The sequence below is a fragment of the Amblyraja radiata genome, chromosome 6 (assembly GCF_010909765.2).
Source record: "Amblyraja radiata isolate CabotCenter1 chromosome 6, sAmbRad1.1.pri, whole genome shotgun sequence".
In the NCBI taxonomy this organism is placed as follows: Eukaryota; Metazoa; Chordata; class Chondrichthyes; order Rajiformes; family Rajidae; genus Amblyraja; species Amblyraja radiata.
This window is the reverse complement of record NC_045961.1, coordinates 19,239,997-19,255,599: the sequence shown is the minus strand read 5'-3', so window position 1 is coordinate 19,255,599 and position 15,603 is coordinate 19,239,997. Positions and strand designations below refer to the sequence as shown.

The 15,603-nt window shown below is 42.4% G+C and overlaps 1 protein-coding gene across 3 annotated transcripts in view; it reads right to left on the bottom strand.

Moving 5' to 3' along the window:
• mcph1 (microcephalin 1) overlaps positions 1-15,603 on the bottom strand; it is an 88,451-nt gene that overhangs the window by 34,775 nt on the left and 38,073 nt on the right. For 2 of the 3 annotated variants that reach the window (XR_004412284.1, XM_033022291.1), the window contains exons 6-9: positions 15,076-15,183; positions 12,491-12,641; positions 5,982-6,080; positions 958-2,259 (exon numbers count right to left, since the gene is read on the bottom strand). Coding sequence is in view for 2 of the 3 variants with exons in the window: in XM_033022291.1 (XP_032878182.1) it covers positions 958-2,259; positions 5,982-6,080; positions 12,491-12,641; positions 15,076-15,183 (1,660 nt within the window). In the remaining variant the exon portion in view is untranslated. Of the gene's footprint in view, positions 1-957; positions 2,260-5,981; positions 6,081-12,490; positions 12,642-13,839; positions 13,843-15,074; positions 15,184-15,603 lie in introns of all 3 variants that reach the window. The other variant, XM_033022292.1, reaches the window with a different exon arrangement.

Sequence of the window (15,603 nt, the reverse complement as noted above, 5' to 3'; positions counted from 1 at the left end):
ATTAATCCAAATTTTGTAGAACAAATCCTACTATTTTTATTAATATGTTTTTATTCGTGTTTTATTATTTTTATTTTAATCTTAAAATGAACGTATTTAAAATACCAAAGAGTAAAAGAAGATTCAACGAAATAATCCTCCCCGCACGAAAAATGCTTTCTTGCTTTTCAACCACTTATTGCTGCAAATCTCCATTCTCCTACCTAACCCAAATCAAGACGCCCTTAAGGTCACAAATGACGGATACCCATCGAGAAGATCAGCTGAAACTGTGTACATCCGTGTTGCAACCAAATATTCAAATGCTTTCCCACAAAAAGCAGTCACAACAAAGTCATTAAAAGGTTTGTTAACTTTAGAATGAACAAAATGTTTTCATTTTCTTGAAGTTAGTACATAGTAGTTAGATTTTTACAAAATAATGTACATTTTGAAGTATATCTAAATACAGTAAGGTGGATCTAAGCAAGGAGGGGGTTGACTCAGATAACACACAGTCAGGTAAGTGCGGGAAGGGTGGAAGTAGCTACCGAGGCTGGAATTTGGATTGGGAATAGGGCTGTAAATTATGGGAAAGGGTTCCATAACAAAGGAAGAGTGGAGACACCTAATTGCTTGCCAGCTCTTGCCCCACTCCTCATCCCCGCCTCTTTACACTGGCCATCTCCCTGCTAATCTCTCAGTCCAAGAAAAGGACCCTGACCCATATAGTCACCTGTTCATTTCTCTCCACACTGAGTTCATCCAGCAGTTTTTTTATTTGCTTCAGATTCTAGCACTATATATAAAAATACTCTCTCTTCCCCCCTTTCCCCTCCCCCCCCAGGTACCCACATGATAAGATTGACATTGTCTATATTAAACAATCACCCCCACTTGGTTAACAGATTTAACCCGTAATGTGATAAAGAATCATCTTTATTGCTTTAAGAAGTAGAATCAAACCTGATCACATACTTTGGTTGGGTCCACTATGAGGGTTGCCATCCAAATCACTGTCAATGCTTTGCAATTTTAAGATGTCCTTGGCCAAATTGTCCTCTTGAAGGCACTGCACGTCTTTCTCGTTCGCTTTCGTCTCATCGCAGGGTCGCAAGGAAATCACAGAAAAGGCTTGGGTTTCATGGCGTAATGTTGGTGGTTTTAAGTCACTGTTGTGTTTCAGAAGCAAATCCAGCCTTTTCATCTCATGATGTTGGCCTGGCTCTTTTCTCTCAGGCACGTCGTTTGTCAGTGCCCCCGATTCGTCAAAAAAATATTGAAATGGGTTTTTTACGTGAGATTTCCTTTTCTTTTGAGCTTTAGCGGCATCTGGCTGAAGAGCAACATTTTCACCAGTCAGTGCAGCTGCATTCACATGTTGGCCATAAAAACGAGCATCAGATTGCTCTTCAACACTGACATTTGTCGCACTTCTTGTCTTTTTAGTTCTATCTGCAGAAGTTTGTGGATTCATTTCTTGCAATTTTCTCTTCTGCTTACCACTCCCAAAAATATCGGGAAGACTCGGCGATTTCGGTGGAAGCATGCCCAATGTACATCTTGGATTATTTTTGCAATTCAGGTTAACTGGAGAAAAGAAGTCCTCGTACGCCAGCAGGTCCTCTTTGATGGGGCACGCGTCATTTTTGTCAGAGCAGTCGCACGCTTCCAATGGATTATTTCTCGGTGATTTAAAACACATAAAATCGTCCTGCCATAACTTTTTATTTTTCTTTAAGCTCAATTGATTCTTAGTTCTTGTAGAAATATTTGATATCAGAGGTGAAACATAATTTTTGTAACATTCATTAGATGAAAAATCGGTTTGCGTGAGATTGTGATCCTTTTCGGAGGCTGCTGACTTCACTGGGAGAGGTAACTGTACGATCTTGTTGCTTTGCGCATTACAAAGTCTTAGGTCTGCTGCTGCACTGTTCAAAGCTTCCACACTTCCCTCAGAATAACTTTGGATCGCTTTCTTACTCCATGAGCCGACTGACTCTTCAACACAATGGAGTACAGCTTTGGCACTCTGCCTCTTCGGAAACGGAGATTTCATTTTATTTCGTCGCGGTAAAGTTTTGCCGTTTTCAACCTGTGATGATTTCACCAAATGCATTCCGCGTGTAAAAAACTCTTGGCTGGAATGGTGACCTGTTTGCCCTTCATGAGCTTCTGCTGAAAGTGGGTCCTTGCTTTCGTGAGCATATTTGCTCAAGGTTTTATTTATTGATGCACCTCCGGAAGATGCACCTCCAGAATCAATTTCGTATTCATCTGTAACAAATAACTTAATTCTTACATGCACTATAAATATAAAGTAAATCGTAAAAATACAATAGGATTTGTAAAATTAAAAACATTGACACTAACAAAATGATAGTTAATACCAAAGGAAATCAAGCAAAATAGAATTAATGCAATACAGGGTGGTGTAGTTTGTTATTCATCTAGTGAACAACCACCATAAATAGTTTTGAACACAGGACATACAACAGTGCAGGACAAGAACAGGCTCTTTGGTCTGTGTCTGTGTCGAACATGGCAAGTTAAACAAATCGCCTCTGCCTGCATGTGATCCATTTTCCTCCAATCCCTGCAAATACATGCGACAATCTCAAAGCCTCTTGAATGCCATTAGCGTATCTGCCTCTAACATCACCCCTGGCAGTGCTTTCCAGGCATCCATCACCCACTGTGTAAAAAAAAATCTGCCCCACATCTCCTTTAAATTTTGACCCTCTCACCTTACAACTATGTCCTCTAGTCCAGAAAATTTCAACCCTGGAAAAAAGGTACCGACTATGCCTCCCGTAATTTTATTCGGTCCTATCGGGTCTGCTCTCAGCATCCGACATTCCAGAGAAAACAATCAAAGACTTCCAGAGTCCTATACTCAATTCCCCGATCGAATAAGGCAAACATACCATATGCCCTCTTTATCACTGTCTGCTTGCGTTGCCAGTTCTTCATACCCATGTTCTGCTATTTGCTACACCCACTTGTGCTTGCCTTGTTCCTCTCTTATAGTACCCCACGTGTTTGACTGAATTTAAAAATGTCGCCCATCTGGATTTAACCTGACTTTAATCCCCTGTAGACACAAAGTGCTGGAGATGCTGGTTAGGCAGCATCTCTGGAGAATAAGGAAGGGTGGCTTCACACTGAAAGTAGAAGGGGAAGGAACTGGAGGTAACAAAGCAGGGCTAGCAACAGATGGCCAAGGGTGGAGGCCATAATGGCCCATTGTTGGCTAGGGATGAGGTGATAACAAGTCCAGAGATGCTGTCTGGCTGAATTACTCCAGCACTTTGGGCCTATCTTAGGTATAAACGGGCATCTGTAGTTCCTGTCCACACACCAGTCAAATTCTTTATTCTTGGGAAGGTGGATTGAAAACCATGCCCTTGAACTCATTCAAGCTCCTCCACTGGCTTCCTTTCTCGGCATATTTGGTTCCAGAGCTTTTCTGGAGGTCACAGGCTCTGAGACACATACAACAGTACCAGAACAGTCTGCCTAGGCATCCGAGATATTGGTCCACCAGGTCAGCCATGGAAGCCAGCTGTGGAAACTGATCAGGCGGCTCTAGCCGGGCCAGAGTTCCACAGACATAGTCACATGGAGCAAATTCAACCCGCCGATCAGCTGTCGAAGTCCCGATGGGATCGAGATCGGCTTCCCCCCTGGCCTACGTTCCACATCTTCTGGGGGGGGGGATTTCAATTGAGCTCTTGTAATTTTAGGTCATACGTGATAGGAGTAGAATTAGGCCATTCGGCCCATCATCTACTACGCCATTCAATCATGGCTGATCCATCCCTCCCTCCTAACTGCATTCTTCTGCCTTCTCCCCATAACCTCTGACACCTGTACTAATCAAGAATCTCCACAGTTTACTGTGGCAAAGAATTCCACAGATTCACTACCCTCTGACTAAAGACATTTCTCATCATCTCCTTCCTAAAAGAACGTCCTTTAATTCTGAGGCTATGACCTCTAGTCCTAGACTCTCCCACTAGTGGAAACATCCTCTCCACATCCACTCTATCCAAGCCTTTCACTATTCTGTATGTTTCAAGGAGGTTCCCCCCTCAATCTTCTAAACTTCAGCGAGTACAGACCCAGTGCCGACAAATCATAGATTAACCTACTCATTCCTGTCAGGATTAAAGGAGGTACTGAACCACCAGTTACCGAATAATTGGTAGTGGACCTGTACAAGAATTTACAGTAATCAAGTGAAGAGAAATGAATCATATCTCATCCAAATACCACAAAATCCTACATTGTAAATGATTTGAATGTGTCAGTACCAAGGGCATGGTTTTCAATCTGCCAGATTTGAGTGAACTACGATTAATTTCTCTTCACCCAATTATGCAACTCTACAAATCTTCAAATATCAGTTCTTCTCTAGCTCTGAAGCTAGTTGGAACAAAATGTATTAAAAAAAAACTGCTCCCCTTCTGCGTTGCGAGGAGTCCCAAGTCCATAGGTATGCCCGCCTTCTCAAGGGAAGTTGCAGGAAAAGAATCAGCAACCAGATTCAATGTATGCAGGGAACAAACAGGTGTTAAGATTGGTTGCCTTCAAAAGGAGGATCATCAACCATTTGGACAGGATACACCCAGGGTTCATATGGAAAGACACTATTGTCTGCAAATATGTAGTAATCCTCTTCAGATGGTGAAGACTGCCCCAAAGATTGCAGTAGAGCTTCAGCCTCACAGCGCCAGAGACCTGATCTAATTCTGACCTCGGGTGCCATCTGTGCAGGGTTTGCACATTCTCAGTTTGACCCGAGTGGGTTCCTTCCAGAAGCTCTGGTTTCCTCCAACATCCCAGAGACATGTGGGTGTCTAGGTTAATTGGCATCTGTAAATTGTCCCTTATTGTGTAGGACAGTGCTAGTGTATGGGTGATCGCTGATGTATGGGCAGGTAGCTCATAGTGTATGGGTAGATTGCTCAACGTCAGAGAGGGGAAGGTCACAGGGGACAGTGAAGATACGGCAGGAATTTTAACATGCATAATCTTAAGGCCTACAGTTTAGTGAGCAACACATCAAACTTTGGAAACAATAATCCCAAAATAAAATTAATTGCCGTTTAGGAACTCCTTATCTGGTCCACATCACAAGATTAGAAATTGTTCAGCCAGAGCTGAACACACTTCTCGGTATCTGCATACAATGATGCCTTGCGCTTCTTGTGCTTGGTGGTGGAAAGATTGGTGGAACAGCGACATGAACGCTCTTTCCTTGACGCGGTTTAAAGAACTACGAACTAATAAATAAATGAAATTTGTTACTTTAGTACTTTAGATATACAGCATGGAAAGAAGCCCTTCGGCGGACCAAGTCCATGCCGACAAGCGATCATCCCATACACTAGGATTATCCTACACACCAGGGACAATTTACACTTCAGCAGAGCCAATTAACCTACAAACCTGGAGTGTGGGAGGAAACCAGAGCAACCAGAGAAAACCTAAGAGGTCACAGGGAGAGCGTAAAAACTCTTTGCAGACAGGACCCAGTCAGGATCTAATCAGAGTCACAATAACCAATATTTCTATGGTGATTTATTTGTCACATGTGCAACTGCACAGTGAAATTCATTTTGCATATTTACGCATGCAGGCGCCAAATCTACTGCTATTCCATGATGCCACCTCACATTTTCAACTGTGTGGAGAGAGAAAAAAAGGTATGGGTGGATGGGTCTCTCCTAGAGAATGGGAAGGCAGGGGTGCCTAGAGAAACAACAAAAGACTAAAATGGATCAAAAGGTCCCCAGCCGGGCTACATCATTACAGTTCCATTTGCTACAATATCTTGTTTGCAGATCTCACAATTTCAACCTTTTTTCAGATCAGAGAGTAAAATTAAATATACTCTCTATCACAGGTACATGAGATGAACAATCTTTGGCATTTTTAATTAAAGATCATGAAAATTCAAGAAGTTCAGGCGCTACATATTTTACTCCACTTGCCTGCAAACAATGCCTTTGCAAATGATGATGGAGATTCTCCAAGGTCCGGTTGGCAAGGAGAGAGGGCAGAAGCTGATGTCAACTGAGACATTTGAGAAGCTGAAAGACAAGAAACATGCATAATTATATCAGACCCAATTGGTGGGAAGCAATAGTTGGATACTTCAGTCAATGCAAAGCCAATACACAAACTACAGTGGTATAGTTGCTGCCTTACAGCGCCAGAAACCCGGTTTCTATCCTGAGCCAGGTTGCTGTCTGTACGGAGTTTATATGTTCACCCTGTGGGTTTTCTCCGGGTGCTCCGGTTTCCTCCCACATTCCAAAGATGTGCAGATTTGTAGGTTAATTGACTTCTGAAAATTATTCCTAGTGTCTAGGATAGAACAGGTGTATGGGTGAATGTTGGTCAGCATGGACTTGTTGAGCTGAAGGCCTGTTTCAAAGGTTCAATGGTCTGTTTATTGTCACATGTACCAATTAAGGTACAGTGAAACTCGAATTACCATACAGCCATACTTAAAGAAAAGAAACAAGACACACAACTACATAAAAGTTAACATAAACATCCACCACAGCGGATTCCCCACATTCCTCACTGTGATGGAAGGCAATAAAGTATAATCTGCTTCCTCTTTATTCTCCCGCGGTCGGGGCAGCCAAATCATCCGCAGTCGGGGCGATCGAAGCCCCCGCAGTCGGGGCGATCGAAGCCCCCGCTTCGGGGCAATCGCAACTCCCGTGATCAGGGTAGTCGAAGCCTGGAGCTACCGAAGTCTGTCCCTAACCAGGGACCACGAGCTCCAGGATGTTAAAGTCCACATGCTCCCACGGTTGGAGCTCCCAGTCACTCTCCGGCAGAGGCCGCCAGCTCCTCGATGTTAGGCCGCAGTGCGGACGGAGATACGATACGGGAAAAAATTGCATCTCCATCAAGGAAAGATTTAAAAAAGTTTCCAATTCCACATAAAACAAGCTAAAGAACACTAAAACATACATTTAACACATACTAAAAACAACAAGAAGGAAGGGACGAGAGACAGTTGGCCCGGCGGCCATTGTGGGCGCCACCCGAAAAAATGGTGATCTCGCTGTATCTCTAAATCAAACAGGTTCATAAAGGGAAAGCGGGATAACCAATCTAATAAAAACGTTTTTTTGACTCAGGAGATGAGGAGTTGAAGATAGAAACCCTTATGCAATTTAACTCCTTAAGCATGACTTGTTTATCTTAATACAACCGCTTTGGAACAATTATCCCTTAATATCTTGCTCAGCGAAAATCCTTTTCACAAAGAAAAACAATCCAATAAACCATTTTTTCACATTTTTTCACATCCCCTCAGCCCATTGCAACCTAATGGGATGCAAAAACAATTAATTTTTATAGTTGAAGGAAAGGAAGAAGGATTAGTTGCAGCACCTAATTTTAGCTTGGCAGATACAATGGCGGCAATGTCGTGCAGTAGCATAGAAGCCGATGAAAGCAAAATACAATGCGTGGATAGATTTGGAGGCAATGTAAAGGAGACATTGAACAGGGAAACCACTGTATAAAAGGAATTACATTCGATTTTGCCTTGTACTCGATCTTTCCCAATTGCATGTCAGGAGCTCTTGACGACAGCTTAGTTTTAGTTTAGAGACTAGATTAAGTGGGACCCGTTGGATCCCAGCTTCACACGGGAGGGCTGGTCCCCCAACGCAATATTCCACCTCTCCACCAATTCCAATATTGGTGGCCAGTGGAGGGGGGGCTTTCTGGAGTGCTACTATGGGTGTTGTGGGCTGAAAGATCTGGTTTCCAGAGGGCTAGAATGGACAATGTTGGCTGAATGGATTCTTGGGCTGGCGGCTCAGTCACTCAAGCCTGGTGTGCTGGCAGCGCACTCACTCAAGGCTTGTGGGCTGGTAGTTGACTCACGGTTATTCCTTGAAATACCACTTCAAGCAGGGTGCAAGGCCACCAAATTCAAGAATAGTTTCATACCACTTCAAGCAGGGTGCAAGGCCACTAAAGATACCGAGTCATGACCCCTCCCTCCTCCATCTTGCAGAGACTGAGCTATGCCCACACTTCTGGGTTTTATAGTCCCCCCTCCCACCAGAAGGGGCGTGGCATTCATGGCCTGATTGACAGGAGAAAGAACCTCGACATTTTTATAAACACTAATAATCCTTGGCACTTGATGAGCAGGGGTGGACTCTGAGTAAGATGGCCAAAAATCACAGCCATACATTGTAGCGTTTTTTTCTAAAATCAATATAAATCGCAAACAGGAAGTGGTCAAGATTAGACTTTTAATTACATAGAAGGCAGGGCAACTTTAATTAGGCAAGGCAACTTTAATTAGGCAAGGCAACTTTTGCATTCTCAAACCAACTTTTCAATTAGGCAAGGCAACTTTAGCATTCTCAAACCAACATTTCAATTAGGCAAGGCAACTTTAGCATTTTCAAACCAATGCACACGTTTGCATTTTCAAACCAAAACACACTTTTGCATTTTCAAACTACATTATGGGCACTGACAGGTCAGTAAAACCACTCACAGTTTAGTGGGCATGTGTTCAGTGTTATTCACAGCTCAGACTGAGAATTGCGACCTCTCGCTCTCCCATCTTGCAGAGAACTGAGGCACCTCCACACTTCCAGGTTTTATAGTCCCTCCAGAAGGGACGTGGCCTTCAGGAAAATCTCAACATTTAAAAAATATTAATGTCTTTTATTTTTCATCGATGGGAAAAAATATTCTTGTCCTGACCAGCGGAGGGGTAATATGGCCAAAAATCACAGCGTTTTTTCTAAAATCAATATACCGTGCAACAGAAAGTGGTCAAGATGAGACTTTTAGTAATATAGATACAGTGTGGAAACATCGGCCTACTCAATCCCCACTGACCAGTGATCACCCATACGCTAGTTTTATACTACACACTAGGGACAATTTACGGAAGCCAATTAACCTACAAACCTGTACTTCTTTGGAATGCAGGATGAAACTGGAACACCCGGAGAAAATCCTTGCGGTCACATGGATAGGTGATTTTTTGGGTCTTAAGAAGGGTCTCGACCAGAGACATGTTCTCCAGGGATGCTGCCTGACTCCGGCACTTTGTGTCCCTTTTATCCAACAACACTAAACTATTGATCAACCATAAATCCTTACCTAATTTTTTTTTTTAAATCACAGAATTAACTTAAAACATTAAACCAAACTCAATTCAATAGAATGTAAATTAACTTGCATCTTTCTCCATTACAACCTTTCCCCTCCATTCAAATAAATAGGCCCGCTGTTCCGATCCCAGATCTATCCAGGCACAGATCCAGCAAGTAGGTATGTCGGCATATATGCTGGACAATTGCACTAAGTTCCCACCTAGCTGCAGAAGTCCATGAAAATTCCATCATCAAGCATCATCCCCACTTTGGAACATCCAGCAAGTTTAGAAAGTTAACATTTGCAACGGAATCCTGAACTTTGTGGCACATAAAGAGAGGCGTGATTAGGTTGGCACAGAACCACCAGCGTTTGCCAGTAAATTGATTCAGGCCGCAAAGAATCAGAAAATAGAAAAACCTAAATTGCCTGCAAAGGGTACAAAAGACGTCTCCCGTTCTAATGCAATGGTTAAACAGTCTTTTCAGCCAAAACAGAGTTTTCTGCTAACAGCTCTCGTGTCAAGCAAGCAGGCTAGCTTAGGAAAACAATTAATTGCTGCTAAAAAATAAATTTTCTCATTTGTCAGTGCCCTTTATATGGCGATTATTTGCAAACCATGGATACTCAAGCAAAGAATTTCACTGTGACTTGACACATGTGACAATAAATTATTCATTCATTCGGAAGAGCTGGTCCTCACATCATGCACCTGCAAGGTCATATAGTCGGAAGACCAGACAGAATTTTCTTCCCAAAGACATCTGAGATTAGCTCAATTTCTCGTATAATTAAGTAACTCCTGTTACCCCCTCCACCACGTTTTGAAAACAGTTTACTACTGTTTGCATTGCAGCGAATTGTGATCACAGCCCAGACCATCTCACAAACCAACCTCCCTTGCATTGACAGGCAGGCAGTGAAGAAAGCTAATGGCATGTTGGCCTTCATAACAAGAGGAGTGGAGTAGAGAAGCAAAGAGGTCCTTCTGCAGTTGTACAGGGCTCTAGTGAGACCACACCTGGAGTATTGTGTGCAGTTTTGGTCTCCAAGTTTGAGGAAGGACATTCTTGCTATTGAGGGAGTGCAGCGTAGGTTCACTAGGTTAATTCCCGGGATGGCGGGACTGTCATATGTTGGTGGAATGGAGCGGCTGGGCTTGTACACTCTGGAACTTAGAAGGACGAGAGGATATCTTATTGAAACATATTAAGGGATTGGACACACTAAAGGATCACAGGGATCACAGTTTAAGAATTAGGGATTTAGCACGGAGATGAGGAAAAACTCATTTAGAACGGAGATGAGGAAAAACGTTTTCCCATGGTTGTGAATCTGTGGAATTCTCTGCCTCAGAAGGCAGTGGATGCCAATTCTCTGCCTCAGAAGGCAGTGGAGGACAATTCTCTGGATGCTTTCAAGAGAGCGTTAGATAGAGCTCTTAAAGCCTACGCCTGCACCTATTGTCTATTGCCTCGGCAAGGTTGCCAGCATAATCAATGACCAGTCTCACCCCGGTCACTCCCCTCTCCCATCAAGCAAAAGGTACAGAGGTGTGAAAAAGGCACACCTCCAGATACAAGGACATTTTCTTCCCAGCTGTCATCAGGCAACTGAACTATCCTATCACCAACCAGACAGCAGTCCCGACCTACCATCGACCTCATTGGAGACCATTGGATAATCTTTCAATTCACTTGACTTTATCTTGCACTGAACAATATTATTTTTATCCTATATCTGTACGCTATGGACGGCTTGATTGTAATAATGCATAGTCTTTCCACTGACTGCATAGCACACAACAAAAAAGCTTTTTTTTTTTTTTTTGGCTGTAAACTGTAGCCTGGCACATGTGACAATAAACTATATTAGATTAGGAAGGAAGAGGGGGTTAATTGAGAATACTGGGCACAGGCTCAGTGAATATGAATATCCCTACACGCCGAGATGAGGAACCTTAAACTTTGCAGACCAAAGCAGCACAGCGGTAAAGTTGCTGCCTTACAGTATCAGAGTCGCGGGTTCGATTCTAACTCTGGGTGCTGTCTTACGGAGTTTGTGCATTCTCCTTGTGACCGCTTGGGTTTTCAACACGGAACTGTTGAACTGCAGATGCTGGTTTAAACCGAAGATAGACACAGGAAGCTGGAGTAATAGGTTTGTAAGGTTAATTAGCTTCCTGTAAATTGTTCCCAGTGTGTAGAATAGTGCTAGCGTGCAGACTGGTCGGTACGGACTCAATTGGCCAAAGGGCTTGTTTCCACGTTGCATCTCTAAAATCTAATATGTCTAAGTTTGAAGGATAATGGCAGCAGATGTGGTGAATCTGCCAGTATTTATCAACACATATTCCATTAAGTTCAGGGATCCCATTAAGATTGGATCCATCATCTTGTTACCCGTGCACAGGATCTACTTGCTTATGCATGCGAATACACAGGCTGCAAAGAATTGCTAATATTAATTAAAACATGCAACTCTGCTTTATTTCCCCAGCTTAAGTAGGTGGGGTCACTTGGCTAGCAAGACAAAACTGGGGGTGTGACTTGGCCAGCTATCAAACCTTTACCCTGCTGTTCTAGTTCATATATATGCCAGCAGTCGCATGCACAAGAACATGCCATCACATATGTCCTCACCATTCTGGATTCAGTTCAGCAAGTTCAATCTATTAATCAGGTGAAGTGCACAACTTGTAAGCAGCCAGCTTGGATCTCTAGTTTCAGGAAACATTACATTTGAGGTGGCACGGAGACGCAGCGGTAGAGTTGCTGTCCTACAGTGCCAGCAACCTGGATTCAATCCTGACTACAGGTGCTGTATGGACGGAGTTTGTACGTTCTCCCGGTGACCCCGTGGAATTTCCGGTGCTCCAGGTTCCTCCCACATTCCAAAGACATACAGTTTTGTAGGTTGACACAAAATGTTGGAGTAACTCAGCGGGACAGGCAGCATCTCTGCAGAGAAGGAATGGGTGATGTTTCGGCTTACTCCAGCATTTTGTGTATACCTTCGGTTTAAACCAGCATCTGCAGTTATTTCCTACAGATTTGGAGGTTAATTGGCTTTGGTTGTCCCTAGTGTGGAGTAAAGTGCTAGTGTATGGGGATCGCTGGTTGGCATGGACTCGGTGGGCCGAAGGGCCTGTTTCCATACTGTATTTCTAAACAATAACTAAACTGATTTTTTTTACAGGTAATCCCACATGAAAATTCATGCTGTTTAATAATCAGCATGTGTCCAATTACCATTTTTTCAGTAAATAATATAAATTGAAGGCATGTTCACTTAAACAAGAGCAAAGTAATATCCTCAAGTCTAGAAATCGTACACAAGAACTCACCGGTAGGGGAAGGGTTTTCCCTTTTTTCTTTCATTTCTTTCAATCTCTTTTCCATTCCACAGAAATGATTGAAAGGAACCAATTCAACATTGCTGCTATAAAGACCTACAGCTTCTTCTTCAAGTGAGAGCAAATTCAGATCAGCTCCTTTGAAAATAAAAAAAAATGGAATTTAAATTGGGACTGAGAAAATAATGGAAGAAATTTTCTGCACAGAGAACGTCTTGTTTTCTTGGCAAGATGTTTAATGACACAGAAAGATTCAAGAGTCAGTATATTTTACATGGAATATTTTGGAACATTTGTTTACAGCACAGTGAGAAGATATTTGATTGATCTTGATTCAGATTCTTTGGAAGTGAAATGCAAACTAAATCCAATGTTGTATGTTCTCATGCAGCTTCTTAGGGTGGAAGGGTGGGAGATTGCAACCTTCACGTGGTCCGCCCTGTTTCGACGAATGCAATCAGCTTGGCGTGCACAATCAAATAAGATCAAATAGAACAAGTTGTTCTACAACTTTAGGGTCACTCTCATTGATTATTTTCTGTGATTAAATTTTCAAAGGTTACATCAATATCCTGTTCAACAGAGGATGATCTCCTCCCGCCTCAACACTTGCTAGACAATGGCAACGTTACTGACCCCCTCCCCCCCAAAATTGCTCCATTTACCTCATTAAAAACTGTCATAATTTGTTAAGTAACTGAAATAATAGGATTTCAAATCTCTGCTCCTAAAGTTGACTTTGTATTTTTTGGAGAACTTGAGTGAAAGATGTACAGTGACTTTCAATAAAACTTAAACTGTTCTTTAACTGTTGTATTAACTTGTAGATGGACACAAAGTGTTAGAGTAACTCAGTGGGTCAGGCAGCATCTCTGGAGAAAGAGGGGGGACGTTTCGTGTCAGAACCGTTCTTCCGAACCGAAACGTCATCTATCCTTTTCCTCCAGAGATGCTGCCTGACCCACTGAGTTACTCCAGCAGATTGTGTCTATCTTTGGTATAAACCAGCATCTGCAGTTCTCTCCTATACATATTATCTTGTAGAATTTCTTTAAGTAAAAAGGACCCTTGTATCTTTGAAACGTTCTCATTTTTGATGTGAATTTACTTGATGCTCACAAGCAAGATTTTTATCCTTTTGCATTGTGCATATTGTTGAATACTTCATAACAGACAATTCAAAAAAGCTTTGGCAAGGCTTTTGTCAAGTTAACTGGACTACATATATAGTGTCAGAATGATGTGACAATGTATGTTAGTGTTTAATTGCAAGTTTAATTACAACTAAATATTTACTTTACTCTCAGTAGCTAATATTAACCTTGCCCATAAAACGGCACCAACTTATTCAGAAGCATTTATCAGCAACAAAACAAATTAGTACAGGTTGAACACTGATTTTTCGACAACCGGCAGTCTGCCAACGCCTATAATCCGGAGAAAATTACGAAAGCTCAGTTGAAATTCCCGGAGCAGCCACAGATGGCATTGCAAATGGCGAGCGCTCTTTCCGGTCCAATCCCTCCGTTGTGAAATAATTAACTACGCTCTCAATCTTTTCTCCCAACTTTTTCGCAAAGATAATACACCCATGTTTTAACGACCCGCTTATAACAGATGTTGAATATAGCAGAAGGAATTGCCAACCCATCCCAGACTCACACCGTCTCCCTGGCCATTTAGAGCCCCAGTTTCCAACGCCAATCCGACAAAGTGCTGGAGTAACAGTTGCCACCGCCACTGGTCTGCACCATTGAGCCTTTCTTCACCGGTTCACATGGCTGTTGCAACGGCTTCTATAGACGGCACTTTCATCTGTGTGCCCCCACTGACAGAAAGTGTTCAGTCAACGTGGGGATCCCTCCCCTCTCACCTTGCATCGCTTCCAAGATGGAGTATATAGGCGACTCCAAGGGATGAGGCTGAGGTGGCAACAGTGGAGGTAGAGGGGTGGCGACCCGAAAACAACACAATTGATGGGGGCTACAACGCGAGATGCTAAAACAACCATGTGAACCGTTGAAGAAATGCCCGTTGGCGCAGACCAGCACCATCGGCGTCAAGTTTTAATGTGAAACAACACAATATTCTAGAGTAACTCAGCCACTGAATCAGTCTGAGGAAGGATCCAGATGTCACCTATCCATGTTCTCCAGAGACCCTGACCCACTGAATTACTCTAGTACTTTGTGTCCATTCGGTGGGTGAAGAAAGGCTTGATGCTGCACTTTGCCAGTCGGGAATAGGGTCGGATGCCCGAGCTCTAAACGGCTGAGCCAGGGATGCTTCGGCAGATCATTCCATTCACATTCACATTACATTTTCTATTTATTCTATTTAGTTTTCTGGCACTCCATGGTGCTTTAGAGGCACGGGAGGGGTCATTCACGGGTCTGGGGTGTATTGTCATTTCATTATTACGTGACCACTGTGGGTCCAGCAAAAGGGATAATACAGAAAGGCTCCGGAACCGAGGGTGTCGGAAAAATCGGTGCTCAACCTGTGTATTGAAAGAAATTGAATGACCATTGAAAGAAATACTTACAGTTTAATTGTTTTGTTACTGAAAACTCACCAGTTCTTTTCAAATCTAGCTCCCGAATCATTTGATCTAATTTTTTCTTCAGCCTTTTGTTATTTGTTGGCGTCTTTTCTATGAAGTCCTTGGGTTTCATGCATCTATGCTGAAAAAAATCACAATAAGTAACAATGTAAATAAGTAATTACTTTAAAAAAATCCTTTTAAACTCCATTTATAAAGCAAATTTATATATATACATTCTTTTAAAATATTTAAAAATTAGAATATTTTTTCAGGAAATCACTCGGCCTAAAGACAAGAGAAACACAGTAAATGGGCTACAAAGGTAGTTGACAATAGGAAGTACTTGCTACAAAGTTCAGAGAACTTGGTACTAAAAATAAAACATGGATGACTGAAGAGGTCATGAGTTATGGGATGGATGAATCTTAAACAATCAATGCATCTTGCATGGAGCAATTCCATATATTCTTACCACAATCCTGCAGGTTCATGGTCAACGTTTGTGATAATACCTTTAAATCCTAGACTTATTATTTGAATTTAATTTAATTGATTAATG